The sequence below is a fragment of the Leguminivora glycinivorella genome, chromosome 2 (assembly GCF_023078275.1).
Source record: "Leguminivora glycinivorella isolate SPB_JAAS2020 chromosome 2, LegGlyc_1.1, whole genome shotgun sequence".
In the NCBI taxonomy this organism is placed as follows: domain Eukaryota; kingdom Metazoa; phylum Arthropoda; class Insecta; order Lepidoptera; family Tortricidae; genus Leguminivora; species Leguminivora glycinivorella.
The window spans coordinates 3513329-3528105 of record NC_062972.1 but is presented as its reverse complement, the minus strand read 5'-3'; the positions used below and the strand labels follow the sequence as shown (position 1 = coordinate 3528105).

The following is a 14777-nucleotide window of genomic DNA, read 5'->3' as shown; positions in this document are numbered from 1 at the left end:
ACGATGCGCTGGTTGTTCTTTTAGGTATTTAAGTACTTTTAGGTGTTTAAGTACTTTTAGGTATTTAAGACGCTACAGGAGCGAAAATGGAAAGGAAAGGGAGCCCTTTCAATTTGGGAATTTTAGTTAAATATACTAGTGTTATTAACTAGATTTATCGAAAAAATTGTCCATTCAGAACAACTCAGTTAAAAGATATTGCGAAAAAATCTTTAAAATCGAGGTTCCGCTCTCGACTGTTTCCTCCTTCAAAACTTAATGAATCGTAAGTGCGTTTTCACATTATCCGATCCGATATCGGATGTAGGACCGATATCCTATACATTACAGGTGCCATCTTGTATTTTTTCCATTGAAATCCTTACGACATCCGATATCGGATCGGATAATGTGAAAACGGCCTAACGGAATTTAATTACTAACAAAAATAATTGATTAGTCTATAATTTAGATGTTTTGATTATTGCAATACATTAAGACGCTACGGGACCGAAAATGCTAAAATGGAAAGGAGTCCCCCTTTCAATTTGGGAATTTTAGTTAAATATACTAGTTTTATTAACTAGATTTATCGAAAAAAAATTTCCATTAAGAACAACTCAGTTAAAAGATATTGCGAAAAAATCTTTGAAATCGAGGTTCCGCTCTCTTTTCCTCCTTCAAAACTTATTTAAACGGAACGAAATTTGAGAATCTGAATAAAAATGAAATAATCTGTGTCGGACCGTTTAGATTTTTTGGACAATTGTTACCGATCTTGAGTATCCCTTTTTCGAGCCATATTGAAAAATGCCGTTTTTAGAAATTTTTCATTGGATCTAGCATCTTTTAAAATAAGAATAGCAAAAAATATCAAAACAGTCCGACTCAGATAAAAATAATAATAATCTGTGTCGAAAAAATCATTGCTCTATCTTCAAAAACCAAGGAGGAAATAGTCGAGAGCGTGTGTATGGAGAACTGACCTGTATCGTATCGTCTTAAGAAATCTGATTTCAAAGGTTTAGGTAGGAAATCTAATCATCAATATTATTGCAATGTAAAATAATTTTTTTCTTTTTTCTCCGTGTTTTCTAACGCGCTTATTTTTAGGAGGCGGTTTTTTTTTTCATGGTTTGTTTAAGGTACGCACCGACATGTTGTAAACATTTTTTAGTTTTTCGTAAGTTAGTCGTTAAAGGTGGTCTACAGCTAAAATTGATCTACGACAGAAATGACATATTAAAGTAAGTAGGGAAGAAAACCGCCATGCTGAAGTGTATTTGTGCATGCCACGTCTGGTCTATCGCATGCATGGTGAGACGACTTGGACGCCTTTATGAGTGACTGCATGGCCGGAAAAATAACACCAGAGGGAGTTAAGGAAATCAAGGGGAAAGGCCTTTGCCCAGCAGTAGGGCACTATAACGGGATAATTAAAAAAATCTGTACCAGTTTAATTTTAATCTATTTTTAAGAAATTTTCCTACTAAAATATAGATTCTAGCGAAAAAACGTACCTAGGTTTTTCCAGTTGAACATTATTTTTAGCTGCAAGCCACTATTTACGATTTAATCGATTTAAATAAAACTTGCCTACTAAATTATTCATTTGCATATTGATCGTAGCGAAAACACGTACGAAAACGACGTACGTTTTTCTGTTTTACTTTTTAAAGGCACAGGCCACACGTTTTTCATCAAATCTATGTCGTACCGTTTAGGTTTTTTGGCTAATTGTTACCAATCTTGAGTATCACTTTTTTGCGCCATAATGAAAAAGGCCGTTTTTGGAAATTTTTGATTGACTCGAGCGTCTTTAAAAATAAAAATATCGAAACGTTCCAACACAGATAAGATTAAAATAATTAATAACAACCTGACTGGGAACAAATCAAATTATTTTATTGAATATTTTTTTGATTTGTTATTTAATAACCTAACAAAATTAAAATTTTGAAAAAACTCCCGACCGCGACATAGTGGACCGATTTTCATGAAACATGGCTAAGAACACTCCCGACTAACTCAGCTTTCAGACAAAAAAACTAAATTTAAATCGGTTCATCCATTCGGGAACTACGATGCCACAGACATGTACACACACAGACAGACAAACAGACAAATAGACAGACAGACACGTCAAACTTATAACACCCCTTCGTTTTTGCGTGGGGGTTAAAAATAGTCTTTCGCTATATCGTAATGCTGCAAAGAAGATAGGAGGTGCAAGCACTAATTGTTGCCTTGGGCCTTGTCGTTTTTTATTTTGTATATGATGTCTATTTCAATTTATAGAATAATCTGTGTTGAAAAAATCAGTCTACCTTCAAAAACCAGGGAGGAAATAGTCGAGAGCGTTGGTATGGAAATTGAACCGTCCTGTATCGTCTTAAAAATATAATCGATTGTCGATTTAGCCCCGCTCCCCAGCTGCCAGCTTGCAGACCTGAGGTTGACTATGATAAGAGAAGCATCTTAGCAGGTTGCCTCAAGGGCCTACTCCAAAATCCTGCCAGATTTCCGTCCATAGTCCATAATAATGCGTAATTTTATTTTCACGAATTTATCGGATTCGGATCGGACGTAGTTCGAAAGCGCTCTATTTTTAACGTAGGTACCTATCGTCATATTCAGATAGAACGAATATTTTCTTTACCTATGTATTTACAAATTGTCAAATCTTTTGGGAATTACATAAAAGTCATAAAATTATTTATTTAATTAAATTTTGAAAAAACCCCCGACCCCGACATAGTGGACCATTTTCATGAAACATGGCTAAGAACACTCCCGACTAACTCAGCTTTCAGACAAAAAAAATCAATCTAAATCGGTTCATCCGTTTGGGAGCTACGATGCCACAGACAGACACACACACAGACAGACAGACAGACAAACAGACAGACAGACAGACAGACAGACAGACACGTCAAACTTATAACACCCCTTCGTTTTTTGCGTCGGGGGTTAAAAATGTTATTATTTAAATCTACCCATCGATGTACTTATTATTTAATACCCATTGCGGAAATATAAATTAGAGAGGCACTCCATAAATGTCAATAAACCCTTAATTGCATGATTTTACTTTTTTTAACATATATGCTGAGCACTGGAAAAATAATGAAAAAAATCTATCACCATTTTTTTAATATGAAACAACGTAACTAAAAAAAGATGATTTTTAATAGCATATTGAAAAATTCGAATATTGCTTAGTATTTTATCGTGAAAAACTGTACTAAATCTACTATTGATTCAATGTTTGTGATGCTTGGAAAAAAATCCATCACCAAGTAAAGAAGGGTTAAATATAAACGACACGAAGTTTAATTCGAACACAACAGTTCACAATTGCGAGCAGCGGTGACATACCGCCAGTTTTGGCGGCGCGGCGACGCGCCGCAAAAATTCTGCGTTGCGGTGCCGCGCCGCGAGTTTTTGCGGTGCGTCGACGCACCGCGAGTTCTTGCGTCGCGGTGCCGCGCCGCAGATTTCCTGCCGCAAAAACTGGCGGCGCGGCAACGCAACGCAGAATTTTTGCGGTGCGTCGCCGCAACGCGCCCATATGGCCAGGCCCATAGTTGTATAGTTTCATACTTATGATTTTTATTTTAAAGTAATCCATTTATATTATAGCAATCATGGGTGAAACGTGGAGGTTGACAGAAGTGTAATTAACATTTCTAAATGTTGATTTCTTGTATCTAGTCTAACTACGAAGCAATACATTGACTTATAAATTGCATCCATATACAGAGAGGTCATTCATAAAAACATCACTTTAGGTAAGTTATATATCTTTTATACAATTTGACAACCATTGACCACACATCCCAATTCACCCCTCTTCCGACCCTAATCACCCCCTTCGTACACCTATTCACCCCTTTGCGACCCGATTCCCCCATTCCTGATCCTATTCACCCCTCAGGCCGCGGATATTTATCCATCAAATTGAAATTGAAATTGAAATCGTCTGTCAATGAAAAGAAAATTGTAGTAAGTATGTATGGAACATAAACTTTAGAAGTGTAGGTATACACTACATTCAATGCTCTACAAAGATATACACAATTCTGAGCAAAATTTTACACAAAAATAAAGTTAAAATGAGTAAATAATACAATAAATTTAAATGCCAACTTTGACAGACATTTTCATGCCCCTAACTAAATATATTATTTTCCCTGGAACTACGGAACCCTACACTGACCGTGAACCGACGCGCTCTTGGCCGGGTTTTCTTCTCAATGAAATGCAGAGATAATAAAAAATTACACCTCCCAATTTATAATAATTTTTTTTGCAAAAAATTCATTTTTTGCACAAGCTTTACCTTAGCCGACTGTACCTTTCTTTCAACAATCATCTTTTGCTCTCCGAGATGTTTCTAAAAACCCCTTACTCAATGGGGATACGACGTTTCATAACAGAGTTCCTCTGACCACCTTTCTGCTCCATCATCAGATCACCTCCATAATACCATAATATTGCATTGTCACGTGATTTACATATGTGTGCAAAATTTCAGCTCAATCGGAAACCGGAAAGTGGGTCAAATTTAGCTTCTACGTTTTGACCCAAACTAACAAGGCAAGTTGAATAAAAGCTTGTAAAAAAGGCTTCTGATATCAGATTTGTAATAAGTTTAGTTGTCATAGTTTAAGAACAGATGAGACAGACATATGCAATGACAATATAATACTGCACGTGTTTCGTGAGATGTCAAATCACCTCATACAATTTACCGCTCTAAGGCAACTAAGGTAGGGTTTGTTATTGCACTTTAATTACATATTAATGATTTCTAGCCCGTAAGATATATATTTGCTTTAACAATGGATAGATAATTATGCGAGTGAGAGTGTAATTTAGATTTTTATAAGGAAACAAATATTTTTAAGCGACCCGATCAGATATTTATACGAATAAGGACCCTCCCACATCTACCGTCTCGCGATCGTAGCGTCGGGCCAACTGTATGGCTAAGCCGCGCCGACGCGACGCGGCGTCTTTTTCCATACAGTTGGCCCGACGCTACGCTCGCGAGACGCTAGAAAGAGAGACTATGTTTTTGCCGGTCACGAAGCATCACAATTTTTTGCCGGGAATATGTCGTCATATACTTATGGCCTCTATAGAGAATCGGATATATTGTCACGGCCGTTCATAGTCATATACGTATGCTGGTGACTGTTCCATGAACATCTGGACTAGTTGAATGGAGAAGTGCCATTCAAGACGAGCGTTACTTTCTAAACAACGATGAACTTACGGTTACTTACGTGTTCGTGGTATGCACAGGGTAATCTCTAATGAAATTAAAACTTTTTTATATAAAAATTTGAACCAGAAGGACACCATACGGAATATTGTATTTAATAAATAGGTACTTATATACCCGCCCGCATTTCCCTTTCTTCTATTCTAAGTAAGAATCGATTAATAAGTATCTAAATATGTAAAAATAAATTAAATTATAATTGTTTACATACAACCTGGTTGACAGAATTTGACGTAGGTGCTGTCATATATATTTTTAAAATGACGTACTGTTAATACCAGCGTAATGAAAATTTATTCCAATGAGTAAAAGAAAACATGAAACTCTTTTCAATTTAACCGAACTAGAATGACTTCATTTATACTCATTCGGTTGTGTTCGTTATTTTCTTTAATAATGTGATATATTTTTATTTATTTTTGATGCACAAGCCATGCACCTTTACACTTTAAATGAGATTGGATCTCCACCTGACATTATCGACTTACCCTATTTATTTTGAGCACAGTTTTACACTGGTATGGTTTTTCGTGTACGTACACGATTTTCTGTCAAAATATTTCAAATTTAATTGTCAACGCGGAGCGACCGGCGACACGTCCGCCTCCGATGAGCCGCTCACGGCATCTAATCGAAAGGAGAATTCTGACAGCAATGGCGAATGTATGGAAATTTTACGATAGTTTAAATTTAAGGTAAAATTTCTTTGTTGCCTTTGAGAGGAAAAATATAAAAAACCTCAAAACTTGTAGTCCATTTATCTGGCTTTCAGAATCACATAATGTTATAACTAGAGTATTGAATTTTTTTAACAAAGTTTACTAAACGGCGACATACGTTTTTCTCATTTTAGGTCAACTTTGTGTGGGTTTAGTTATTACACCGTTAATAATTGGAGATTGTGAATAGTCAAAAGTTGTAGACACACTCTTTAAGATAATAACTACATTTATTTTATTTCATTTAATTTAGAAATGTGAGCAGCATTTGTTAAACGCCGAATGCACTTTTCGAGGATTTCGTACGACCCCCTCTTAAAATAATTAGGTATGTTGAGTGCAAAATCAAATATGTGGAGGATATCCATGAGTAGGTTTAACTTCTCTAAATCGTTTCAACAATTTTTTTAGCTAAAAATAAATCAAATTAAGTAATTGTTACTTTTTACTATGATTCTAATTGCATTGAAGGTATTTACCAGTATGTAGGTGACAGATTTAATTGTAATTATGTTTACACGCAAAATTACAAATTTTTAATTAAATTACACCTCGTAAGGTGTCCCTGAGGAAAAAGAAGTAATTAGCAATATTGGGACTCAATTTATTATGGAAATGTGGTGCGGTACCTGTTTGTACGAATCCGGATGAATATTGGGAAATCATGATGTAGTAGATGGGTGAATGTGTGTCGTGATTGTTTGAGATACTGTGAGACGATGGATGAATAAAAATAAAATACTGTGACTGTTCATCGCATTTTTTGACATGTATTACAATACAATACAATACAAACAATACAAATATTCTTTATTGTTCACCAATATAAAAAGATTACATCACATAACTTTAATTAACTATGAATAAATATTGTATTGTATAAAGCCTTTTTTTTTTGACATATATCTACCGTTTGTTATTATTTCCTTTTTTTTCCAATTGTATACTGTGTATTTGCATGAATTAATCATAATTAATACTGTAATTATTGTCACTGAGCATGTTTAAATTTGCCAGCTTTGGTGCAAACTGTAATGCTGTGTAAATTGTATGTTATATTAATAAATAATAAATAAATGATTGTTTGTGGAGTTCTTTCAATACTTAAAGTCAATTCAAGTAAGTCAATTCAAGCAGCCAAAAAAAACAAAGGCCAACAAAATTTTACTAGCTTTTATCAGGCAGCATACGAGCATAAACAGCCGCGCTATGGGAAGCAGCCACCACCGGCCATGGACAATAATTGTCCATGGGCGGTGGTGGCTGCTTTTGGGCAATGTATGCCCAATTATTGGGCATACATAGTAAGCAACATTAGAGGACCCACTTTTGTGATACCAATATCATTTACGCTTACGAGAATGTAAATACGACGTTTTTTTAAGTTCTTCAGAGCATTCCCCGTTTTACAGAACATGCATATTTTTTTTTTAAATTCTAAGTCGCTGGCAAACAAGCGTACGACCCGCCTGAAGTCAGTCACCGTATCATATGAACGCTTGCTACTCCTGGTCTTGTACTAATATGTATTCTGTGTCCTGGTGCCGTAGCCGAATGGCATTTCTGCGACACGAAACGAAAACGAAAGGCCGCGAAAGGTAGTCTGGCTTTTTCGCGCCAACACGCAAGAGCGATAGAGATAGATATTTACGAGCATTTCGTTTCGTGAGCGTTTGTGCCATTCGGCTACGTACCCTGAAGTAGTACCTGCTGCTCACCTTTTTGAAAATCCCCATGTAGACCCTCGGAGAACCCTAGAGAGTGCTTATTCCAGAGACAATTGTTACTTCCTCCGAAGGTTCAAAACTCCTGTGAGATCGGTATCACCAACAATACAGCTGATAAAAACTTACGTTTTGCGCTGACACCTTGCAACATTAGGAGCGCGGCGAGAAGTGTGAGGGTGATCGTTATCTGGGCCATTTTTACCTGAAACAATAACATTGTTTTAAGTATTTTCTGAATTTGTATCTGATATATTAAATAAATATTTAACGTATTTGCTCCGTAAGTTTCTACTCTGCGACGCCAATCGCCGCTGAAATGTAGTCTGGCTCTGTCGCGTCAATGGGCAAGAGCGATAGAGATAAAAACTAGATAGCTACGAAAGAGTTATCGTTTTCGTGAGTGTTTGTGCATTCGCCTACGCACACTGGTGATTAAATGGACTCCCTCTACTAAGTACATTCATTATAGTTTCTTTAAGGTTATGTTAATAACAGTTCTTTATCAGCATTTTTAAATTACAGAAAAATTAAAAAAATTAAATCTTTTACATTAACTTACTATCGTTTATTTTACCTGTCAATATCATAATATACTTGACACTAACTATATACAAGATGATCGGTCCTTTAAGTTTCGATGTAGGATTGGTGGCGATGGCGTGACTTCCTAACTTACGTAGTAACCAAGTTCATGACCCGTTGAAACAATTTCAAAGTATCATTTAACGAAGGTTGATTCAGGCCTTGAAGTCTTAAAGATAAAGGCTTAAAGACATTGTCCCTTGGTTATGTCCAATTCAAACTTTGGTATTAGATTAATAAATACATAGATAAGATATAAATTGCACCAATGGATAGACATGTCCTTTAAAGAGATTTTATTACAAGTTTTCAAGACACCATCATCTAAATCTACCCAATAAAACATAATATTTATGAGGGTAGTTTTGCAATTTTTTTTTTCCTCAGTCACCCGTTGACCACTGTAACTAAAGGGTTCGAAACGTCGGAATGGATCGTAAATGCATTAAAAGTGATGAAATTAAATAAAGAAAACAGTTTTTAATTGTAACATAAGTTTTATTTTATAATTATCAACAAACCACCATTTCATTCACACGAATGACACATATATTTGAATATCGAACCCGGAAGTTAGGTTTTAAACCACATATTATCATAGACACAAATAATAAACTTAACATGAAATTACATTTGTATATTTTCAACAAAAATCAATATACAGAGTGGGGCCTGTAACAAAGGCGAAGAATTGAACTCTAGGCTATTCTCCTTATACTGATCAACATTTGTTCGGCGACTTTTAAAAATAACTTGTATTTTGATTTTTATCACCCTTGAAAGTTTTTTCTAAGAGGTAATGTATTGCGAATTCTGTTAAGTCTAAAGTGTGACAGACAACGTCAATGACAACAATAATGGCGTACATTGAAGCTAATATTTATTTTGTATGAAAAATTAAAAATTTAAAGACTTCATAATTATTAAAAGTCACTGAACAAATGTTGATCAGTATAAGGAGAATAGCCTACAGTTCAATTCTTCGCCTTTGTTATAAGTTTTATTCCATTAAAAGTGTAATGTACTTTCAAAAGTATAATACTTAAATGGAAATTAGACGTGTTAAGCGTTAAACTGAACTTACGTACATATTAATGAAACGTAATGTACATCACCTGTGTCACTAAACACCACAGATTCAAATGCTCTTTTATACGATTTGCCGTGGAACTTAAGTAAGTGGTAACCCAAAATCTTCCCCCCCCAGAATCCTGGATCCGAATACACCAATGAAGATTAAGTTCTTACGTTTCAAGATTTAAAGGCTTTTCCGTTTAAAGTTAACAAGTAAGTAGTAACAGAGTAAGTAAACTTAACACATATATTTTTATTTTGTTTATTTTTATTTATTTAAAGTTAATTATACATATATGCCACTTACAGACTAATCCAACATGTGATATATATAACACAAAAACACTAAACATTGGCAATTTAGTAACACATACAATAATAGATTAAATTCAGGTTGTAGGTGTAAGTACACAGTTGAAATTCAGGCAATTAGTATAAAACATAATTGCCAGCTTGCAGTCCTTGTAAATTCATGATATAGTGAGCAACTAATGATCGTAAATACGAGTTTTTACTTGAAATTGAACTTTCCTTCTAATTATTTATGTATTGTTGAGAGATGTTTCCGATTGTAAGTAAGACATCTGTTTAAATATATAAACAAAATACTATTGAAGTTACAAAATAAAATAGAATCATAGAAACTTGTCGTGACAAAATGTTTTCCCATTTCATCAATATAAACCACAAGCGAGACACAGCTAGAAATTGAACCATTAGAGCGTGGTTTTCACTTAACCAGGTAACCAGAAGCGGTGAAACAACTCACTTACATCTGACGTATACTCACGTCTACACTACACCTTACACCCCTATCTTCACCATTTTACCTTGAACTACACCATAGAGATATCAGTAAGGAGAGCGTGTTCATTACACACAACAGTGTTCTTATCAGAACCATTGTTGTCTTTATTCGCTACGTGCACGACTGGTGCTGCCCCCATTTGGTGGGCTTTTCCATTTAATTTTTTTTCCAAATTTGTCCTAACAGGGCGCTAGCATTAATGCTATTTGTGACAATAGGCGAGACGACTAAAAACAACTAATTAGCAGAGGGCGGAATTACTCATGGCAAAAATCAAACGTCAATAGAGTTGGAACGTAAAATTTTATCGACTATCGATTAAACTGAAATTATCAGTATATATTGTTGAGTTGTTTTCGACGTAAGTAAGACAAGGATACTTCTTTATGCATTTGGTGGCTGTTTTTCGTCTTGGATTAACCATTTTTTTCAAACGTGAATTAGTTGCAAAAGGACTAGTGACAGAAATGGTAATTAAATGTCATTCAATTTACTTTTAATCTAATCAAAGAGGTCAAAATCAAATGGTCGACTAGCTAATCAAAGAGATTAATGTTAAAGTCAGAAATATAAAAGGTGACTGAATTTATCGATAGCTGAATATGTCGATAAAATTTAACATTCCAACTCTATTGACGTTTGATTTTTGCCATGAGCAATTCCGCCCTCTGCTAATTAGTCTGTCAGTTCAACGAATTTTAGACAGGTTTTTTTCTTTTTTCTCGTAAACGAAAAATGACGACGGTACAGTGCGTTACAGTTTCGCGTGACAGTTACGCCTAGGTACAATTTTTACTTAGAAGTGACGTCACAAGCCCCCACTCCGGAAATTTTGATGCTCTATATCTTTATATTTTTTCATTAATTAGAAAAAACGAAAAATATATGTTCAGTATTTTTGGACGATCTAACTGACGGACTAAACAGAATGCCATTTTTTATATGTAGTCGTCATTTAGGGCCTCTCTGTCATACACATTGCCAATAATCGATATCGAGTAGGTAATTAGGTACTAATGATTCTAGTAGCTAGTTCAATATTTTTGCCACTAGATGTCATTAGTAGGGAGCTTTTAATAATGTATCTGTCAACAATTTCCTACTAAGTACTTAGTCGAAGGATTTGATACACCCATGCCACACCCATCTTAAAGGCCCCCAATGCACCTCCAACACTTTTGGTGTTTCAGGTATCCATGGGCGGCAGTGGTCGCTTACCTGTCTGCTCGTTTGCCTCCTATCCCATAAAAAATCCAGTTAATCACGTGATAAAATTATTGACTGGAAAATTGGTGTCTTCTGTGTTTGCTGCAACATCTATTGCCAAAGTAACAATACGAGCCATACTCGTACTAATGATATCGCTACTCTACGCTAGATATCGATTTTTAAGATAATAATTGATGAATGATCGATACATTTTACCTTTGAGTAGGTGAAATGTGCATCTCCATCACATTTCACAGCCTACTCAAAGGTTAGCTGGAAGAAGTCCCTTTAAAGAGTTTTCAGTAGGTAAAGATGGTGTTTTTTTTACGCACTAGTGCGAGAAGTGGTTCAATTTATGTCAAGTCGAACCGTCTCCCTTCGGTCGTATTTTAATTTATCGCCACGCGTTTCAAACTTCCTCTTTTTCGCACTTGTATCGTAATGTCCTATTATACCTACATGCTTATTTTTTGTGCATTTTCCGAGGATTTATTCAGTACTATCTTCAGCTCTTAATAAACTGGTCAATCAGGACCAAGACCATTGCAAAGTGACACACAGTAGTATATTCAAGTTGGTAAGACGCGGGGTCATGGTAAAGTGGTCGATGAGAAGTGACTATCAGATTAGTGGTAGGTGCAGCTGACAACTCAATCGTAAACCGGATTTGGCATGGCGGGCCTTAATCATTTAAAGCACTGGGGCTATTTTAGGCATAACTTAATACGTAGCCAAATGCATAAATGCTTACGATAGTATAAGTTATATTATCGTGAGCACAACGTCCATAGAATTAGATTTAGATAGAAGAAACAATAATCCGTTTCCATAGTTTTATTTCATGAGTAACTATCGCGGAATCGGGACCCCTTTCTTTCCCATAAACTTTTTGGTCAGAATTTCGTTAGTCATAAGTTGTTATTCATATATTTTGTGGTCATAAACATCACTAGTCATAATTTTTGTTACGAATAATGCTTAATGGTACTAACATTAACAACCCATAATATTGGATGCCATAACCTTAAAAGTCATAAAGTTGATGAGTATAAAATTGAAAGGCATAACAATAATTATCCAGAAATATTACTAGGCATATTTTTTGAAGCCCTACTGATTGTTCTGCATACAGTTTTAAGGCATAAACCTCATAAGTCATAATCTTTGTTACGAATAACGTTTAATAGTTCTAACGTTAACAACCCATATTATAGAATACTATAATCTTAGAATCAAGAAAGTTGATGAATATAACATTTAAAACGGATCCCTTTGTTAGCCAGATTATCATTAGTCATAATTCTGAAACGGTTTCATTAGGGTCACCTATAGATAGGTTAGGTTAGGTTTGTTTTATGGCAATCCTGAAAAGTTACGCGTTTTTGAGAAAAACCAAATTATGACTAACGAAAATGTGGACAATCGATACATTATACCTTATGACTTTATTGGTAGTCCGCATTTACCTCGCGTCCATTAGAACGGAAATAGGACCCCTGCCCCCTTCTACTCGTTGACGAAGCCGAATACTACAAAAATCAGCATGCAAAGGAAGAAATGGCGGGAAAATCAGTGAGCTCATTGAGTATTTTAATCCTCATTTCTCAGCTAGGTTCGCTAGTTACCTTGTGTCATTCAGAGCAAAAATAGGAGCCCCGCATAGCGAGGCTCCGTCGAATCGCTGGCGGGGCCTAATACTTTTAAAAGCAACATGAAAAAATAAAACACATAACATGTAAAAGACGAAATGGCGGGAAAATCAGTGAGCCCAACGAGAAAATTTTCATTTCTCGGGTAGGTTCGTTAGTTACCTTGTGTCATTCAGAGCAGAAATAGGAGCCCCGCATAGCGGGGCTCCGTCGAATCGCTGGCCGGGCCTAATATTCTTAAAAGCAACATGAAAAAATTAAACACATAACATGTAAAAGACGAAATGGCGGGAAAATCAGTGAGCCCAACGAGAAAATTTTCATTTCTCGGGTAGGTTCGTTAGTTACCTTGTGTCATTCAGAGCAGAAATAGGAGCCCCGCATAGCGGGGCTCCGTCGAATCGCTGGCGGGGCCTAATATTCTTAAAAGCGACATGAAAAAATTAAACACATAACATGTAAAAGACGAAATGGCGGGAAAATCAGTGAGCCCAACGAGAAAATTTTCATTTCTCGGGTAGGTTCGTTAGTTACCTTGTGTTCCTTATAATGAAAAATAATATAGATCCCATTGAATGTTATGATTAAAGTTAATGTGGACAGTAATCATTATTACTTGCGAAAATATACTTTACGACAATTATGACAAACATGTTTATTGCTTTCAACATTATGTCCATAATACAAAATGCAATTTGATTATTATGCCAAACAATGTTTATGACTAACAATAATGATGACTTGCAAAAATCTGACCTCCAATTTCTGACATTCAACTTTATGACTAATGATAATATGACTATTAAAAATTATGACTAACAACGTTATGGATTGTAAAAATCGGACTAAAAAAATTATGGGAACCAATAGAGACCCTGTATCAATTACAAACATACAATCACACATGTCTCCCATAAAGGGGTAGGCAGAGCACATGACACTGCTCAAAGGGTTGAAAGACAACGAAATTGTGATATTTCGGTGACAGGTTGCCAGCCTCTCGCATCAATTAAAGCTTGAAAATGTAATAAGTAGAATTAAAATAGCAGGGGAAGGTTGCTATCATTGGACCACTTAACTTCGCTGCTCTAGATTTTATGTCAAAAAATAAAACTACTTTGAGACGTTTTAATTCTTGACATCTATTTATGAATTACCTTATTCACAATAAAAAAAAATCAATTTAGAGAAAATTCGTGAAAAGGTTTTCATAAGCTGTTGCCTTCTTTGGACCAGAGTCGCCTTCATTGGACCACAAAATCACCACCAATGGACTTAAGAAATTTAGACCAATGCACAATGGTCCAATCAAGGAAACTTATGGAAATCGACAAAAAATATTTTTTTAATGAAATATTTTTTATACAAATTTTATAATTTAAAAATATATATATTCTTTTCATATGTACTAGTTTTTTCGTACACATTGTCTATTTGCGCACGGGTGAATAATTCTAAAAAAAAGTTGCCATGATTGTGTAGTGTAGTGTGACAACCCTGATGATATATAACTCATCTCATACAGAGTGACAACCCTATGCTCATGCAGCTGTGTGTTATGGATCATAGAGTTTTACGATGTAATTATAAATAATCATAAAGTTTATGGTATAATTAAAGTAATGATTATTGGTCATAAAACATACAATAAAATATAATGTTAAAACAGATGGGAATGACTATTGACCGTGACCAGGATAGTATATAAGCACGATTTTTATTGAATAAAAAAAGAGTATT

The 14777-nt window shown here is 35.2% G+C and overlaps 1 protein-coding gene across 4 annotated transcripts in view; it reads right to left on the bottom strand.

The window, feature by feature from the left end:
• Positions 1-14777, bottom strand: part of LOC125241014 (neuropeptide CCHamide-2) — an 82352-nt gene that overhangs the window by 35924 nt on the left and 31651 nt on the right. For 3 of the 4 annotated variants that reach the window (XM_048149294.1, XM_048149310.1, XM_048149286.1), the window contains exon 2: positions 7842-7917. In XM_048149294.1, coding sequence (XP_048005251.1) covers positions 7842-7911 — 70 coding nt within the window. In that variant the 5' untranslated portion in view covers positions 7912-7917. Of the gene's footprint in view, positions 1-7841; positions 7918-10201; positions 10855-14777 lie in introns of those variants that run through there. The other variant, XM_048149302.1, reaches the window with a different exon arrangement.